Source organism: Cucumis melo, chromosome 4 (genome assembly GCF_025177605.1).
Source record: "Cucumis melo cultivar AY chromosome 4, USDA_Cmelo_AY_1.0, whole genome shotgun sequence".
Lineage (NCBI taxonomy): Eukaryota > Viridiplantae > Streptophyta > Magnoliopsida > Cucurbitales > Cucurbitaceae > Cucumis > Cucumis melo.
Window position 1 is genome coordinate 6194551 of NC_066860.1, and position 5154 is coordinate 6199704.

The window sequence follows — 5154 nt, forward strand, 5'->3', positions numbered from 1 at the left end:
TTTCCACCCGACAATTTAATTAAATAACATCCATAATTATTTAATTAAATTCAACTTCAACAACACTAAAAATCCACAACTTTACTTAATTGTCTTAACTTACCATCTAATCAAAAACTTAACAAACATCACATGTCAAAACCTCTAATTAATTAAATATTCATCCAAGAAATATTTAATTATTTTCAATTCCCACCTAAATCAAATAATTCTCATTAAATGGATTCAAAATAACGCCCAATAAATTATCTAAATTTTTGGGGCGTTACAAATTATTTTCCTTTTCTCTTTTCTTGGCCCATTGTATTATGGCCCAATTACATATTCTAGAAACAATTTGTTATATGAGGAATTATATGATGTGTGTGTGTAGGTAAGAGTTTTTAGTCTCAACTTCTCTTTATATATTTGAGATTTGTAGAATACCAAACATATAATTGAAGCTAGATTTTTCTCTTGCCAAATTCTCTTCTTCTCCGTTCTTTTTTATTTCTTAACTGTGACTCTCTTCCCTTAAAATACACATTTTATCGTTGTTGTCTCATGGAAATCAAGTATGCTTGATTGATCAAAATTTACCATCGTATATATATTCTCTGTCACACACATATAGTTATTTCATTGTATGTTAATTTACATATGCATACGTAAGTATACACAATTTATACACACACTGCACATGACAATATTTTCATATACAATAAAATTTAGATTCAACTTTTAAAATCTATCGATGATAGATCATATTACTAAGAGTTTAGATCATATTGAAAAATTAAGTGGATTTAGTTCTAATTATTAAAGTCTACAATTATAGGTTTTGCTATATCTACCATTATAATTTTGAACAAATTCTTATTTGGAGCATAAGAATTTTGAGGAATTCCGATCGATAATGGATTCAAATGAATTCCGTTATTTTTTATTACCATTCAAAAATAAAATTTTAGATACATCCATTTCAAATATTTATCTATTTCAAAGGAAATAGATGATTTAAAATCATTTGACAATATTTCAAATAACAATACCTAACATAATTTCTTTTAAGTTTCTTGAATGAAAGAGAAGGTTAGTGCTAAAATTTAAAAAAAAAAAAAAGAAAAAGAAAAAGAAAAAAAAAAAAAAAAGGAAACGTAAATGGATGATAGTATAGAGTAGGATTTCATATTTAGTGGAGGCGATGAGGTAGCCGTTGGTTACCCACTTTTGTATTTGTATTTTACCTTCATTTTCTCTATTAACGGTAAATAGGGAGTCACCCAAACACATCCCGACACGTTTCTTTCCACATCACCCAAACTGACTCTGACGTTTTGCCTACAGACGCCATTTTCCCAAATTCCTACTTTCCCCCTTCCCCTCCCCTATTTCCATTTATACCCTCCTCCTCCCTTTTCTTAAAATTGTCCTCTCATTCAAATTTCTTTTTCCTTAAAAACTCAATTCAATATGAGATTTTTTGGATAAAGAGCTAGTAGTTTATGATTGGGGCGTACATCATTTTACTTTGGAATATAATAATATGTGTTTTGAAGTGTAAATTGTTTTAGTTTAAGAAAGATTTAGTAAACACTATCACAAAAAATAAAATAGCTTAATTGGAGACTACAAAGTAGTATTTATTGTAACAAAAGGATTATAATAGTCTTAAAATAGTTCTTGAAGATAAATTCTTCCAACTTTCCTTTTGTTAAACCGAAATTATATATTTAAGGTTGTTTATATGTTAATAACTTAGCAAAGTTTGAAAATATTTTCAATAGTTTTATCGTTTAAATTTTTATTATTATTGACTTATTTTCATTAATCAAACTAATAATAATAATTATTGTCGTACCATTATTAAGTATTGGTCGAGCATGCAGTTAAACTAGCATGTAGATCTTGATTTTTTTTAATACAATAATCGGAGTGAGACATTGAAAGACTTACAAAAGAAGAAGAAAAGAGAATGTATCTGAGAATGGTGTGATTGTAAATATGGATGGGAGGAAGTGACAATTTGGGTTTTTGAGTTAACCATAACTGGAAAAGAAACCGGTAAAATTGGAAGCCACGTGTGCATTAGTCACCGGCTATTGTAGGTAACCTGTCCAAATCTAAACAAGCCTTCCTTCACCTTAAAACAACCTCTGGAGCAATCCACCCGTTGTTTCTTCGTCGTTCTCCGCCCACGGTGTCACTGCTCTCTCTCTCTCGCCACGCCCCCTTCTGCTCTTCTCTGCCAAACCCTACTCCCTCCCTCTCCCTTTCTCTTCATCTCTTTCCCCTTCTCTTCGTTTTCCATCTTCTCTTATCTTCCCTCTCCATAAATTCATTTTCAACTTCCTTAATTACTCCGCGGTGTACCAATTTTCACTGGGGGATATCTTTCTTAGTTCACCAATGTCTGTGGCTACCAAGCTCCAATCCCACGCTAAACCGGCTTTGGAGCCCCGAGCTATTCTTGGACCTGGCGGGAACAGAGATAGGGCACCTCATAACCCGAAATGTAAACCGGAAACTTTAAAGAAGACGGAGAAACAGAGCAAGGCGCTTCCGGTGATTTCTGAATTGGTTATTCGGGATAATGTCTCCGTCGGGAGTTCCTGCTCTTCTGATTCTTTATCGAGTAATTATTCTGTCAAATTATTGAAGCCCTACGCTGTGAAGCCTGTTTCTGCCGGCGGTGACTCAAGCGCCACCACGACGTCGCCTGCGCTCTCGCTTCCGGGGAAACGCTGTGATTGGATAACGCTTCATTCGGGTAAGCAATATTAAACCCTGCTTATCATTGACTATTTCTTTGTTTAATTTGTTAAGTGGTGGAATCTATGAGAGAAAACAATTAGATAATTATTTCAATTATGGACATAAATGACAGTTTATCTTAATTCAAGTACCAATATTTTGTATTTTAATGCAATTACATATTTTATATAGTGGAAAACATACGACTACAAAAATATAATCAAATTATATAGAATTAAAATGTCGGTTAAGTATGCAGTTGTACTGTGCAAAAAATTAATTATTTAATTCTTCGATTTAGTAATTTTTAATTTAAGTTTTAAGGTAATGTTGTGATCAAAGTATTTATTGCGTCGTCTAAGTTGATATGGCCATAATTGGACACCAGCATTTAATAACAGATCGACCTCAGTCTTTTTCATGCCATGGACGGATTTATTTTTAGTTTTTCGTTTGATACTTCATAGAGTTGTGTTCTACGTCTGCCCATTTATAGATTGATAAAACTGGGTTAGATTTTGTATATTAATTCTAGCCTTCTAAAACGGTTCATTTGGACAAAAATCGAAATTATTATTGTATGTGGGAGTTTTAGTTATTTATAAATTATTTTAATATTACATTTTAATTTACTATTATACGTGAATGCAACTGTTTTATAAAAAGAATAGTCTAATCATAAACAGAGACAATGTTTTGTGTTTTTCGTTGGGCGTTGTTCTTCTGTTTGGTCTATAAATATATAGTTATATAAAGCATTAATGTAATTCAAGAATTTCATCTTTCATTAAACTATTCCTTCCATTTTCAATTTTTGAATCTCTTCTAATGTTATAATGTAATATGATGGTTTCTTGTAGATCCACTTTACATCGCTTTTCATGATGAAGAATGGGGAGTCCCAGTTCATGACGACAAGAAGCTATTTGAGTTACTTGTATTATCACAAGCCTTAGCAGAACTTACTTGGCCCTTGATTCTTAGCAAAAGAGATATATTTAGGTCTAACTTCTCATTTTTCAATTTTCTTTTGCCCCAAACTTGCCAAAGAAAAACCACGGAATATTGTTCTGGAATGTCAACTGCTTCTTCTCTGTCTTTGCAGGAAAGTTTTGAATGATTTTGACCCATCTTCAATCGCACAGTTCAAAGAGAACGAGTTTACGACGCTAAAAGTAAATGGCATCCAACTCCTGTCTGAACCGAAGCTTCGTGCAATTGTAGAGAACGCTAACCAAGTACTCAAGGTATTGAGTTTTGGTTAAGCTTTAGCAATTTTTAATTGTTTTTTGTTAATATATAAGGCAACAAAGCCTCCCCCAAGAAAGCGTTTGGTTGTCTCAACTTCCATCTCTTTCAAGCGGTTGAAACTTTGAAAGCTGAATCTCTACGTTTTCATTGCCTTTTTTTTACCTTTACAGATTCAAAAGGAATTTGGTTCCTTCAGCAACTATTGTTGGAGCTTTGTTAACAAGAAGCCTATACGAAACAGGTTTCGATACACTCGTCAAGTACCCGTCAAGACGCCGAAAGCAGAGTTCATGAGCAAGGATATGATGAGGAGGGGATTCCGTTGCGTCGGGCCAACTGTGGTTTATTCCTTTATGCAGGTTGCTGGAATTGTTAACGATCACTTGGCTAATTGCTTCAGATATGAGGAGTGTGACACAACAAAGATAAAAGACGATAAGAAATTAAGAGTAGAAGATAAACGGTAGGAGTCACTTAGCGGAGCCTTTGGAGATGACTAGATGCTGACAGATTCATACAAAAAGGTTTATCTCTAACTAATCGATTTTACAAAACACTGTAATAAAATGGTTATGATGTTGATCTGATGCTGAATAGTTTGAGTTCGTTTTTGTTTAGAGTTTTATAATTGCTTATTTGTAGATGATGTTATAACGTAATTGTAATTTGTATTTACAAACAACAAACACACCGTTGCTTTTCTTGTAATTATTTCTCAAACTCCAGAATATGCTTCAAGATGTAATATTTTTCTCTTCTCCAACGATTATGATTTTATTTTTGAAGTTGAACATTGCATAAGATGAAAGTTTATAGTTTCATTTTGTTTTTTAACATCAATTTTTCATATTTATATTTATCTTAAATCCATATTTTGGATTCACTTAAAAGGAAAAAAAATATGTTTTTCTAAAAACTTATTTCTATTTAAACAAGTTTAATAATAAATTATTTTGAGTAGTTGACGAACTTTCGACTTATTTTTTAAATTAAATATATGAAAATATATCTAAATCTAACTTATTTTTTTTTTAAAAAAAAAAGAAAAAACTGTGATTTTTGCTAAACTAGAAAAAGTATAATTTGTGAGTATGTGATACCTCACCCATTGTAATTAATCTGATTTTATTTTTGGTCATCCATAAAAATCAACCTCAAAACATGGTAGTA

General features: G+C 31.9%; 1 protein-coding gene across 1 annotated transcript; it reads left to right on the forward strand.

Moving 5' to 3' along the window:
* The first annotated feature begins 2160 nt into the window (after window positions 1-2160).
* LOC103503975 (uncharacterized) lies at window positions 2161-4765 on the forward strand. The gene is made up of 4 exons (XM_008468385.3): window positions 2161-2749; window positions 3594-3735; window positions 3839-3980; window positions 4155-4765. The coding sequence occupies exons 1-4, from the start codon at window positions 2389-2391 to the stop codon at window positions 4449-4451; spliced, it is 942 nt and encodes a 313-aa protein (XP_008466607.2). The 5' UTR covers window positions 2161-2388; the 3' UTR covers window positions 4452-4765.
* The last annotated feature ends 389 nt before the right edge of the window (window positions 4766-5154 follow it).

What these genes read in the sequence shown, in the direction of transcription:
- LOC103503975 (XM_008468385.3), top strand. Translation starts at nt 2,389, where the DNA reads ATGTCTGTGGCTACCAAGCTCCAATCCCACGCTAAACCGGCTTTGGAG. An exon ending in TTGGATAACGCTTCATTCGG is followed by an intron (nt 2,750 to 3,593) that starts GTAAGCAATATT and finishes GGTTTCTTGTAG; the next exon opens with ATCCACTTTACATCGCTTTT. An exon ending in AGCAAAAGAGATATATTTAG is followed by an intron (nt 3,736 to 3,838) that starts GTCTAACTTCTC and finishes CTGTCTTTGCAG; the next exon opens with GAAAGTTTTGAATGATTTTG.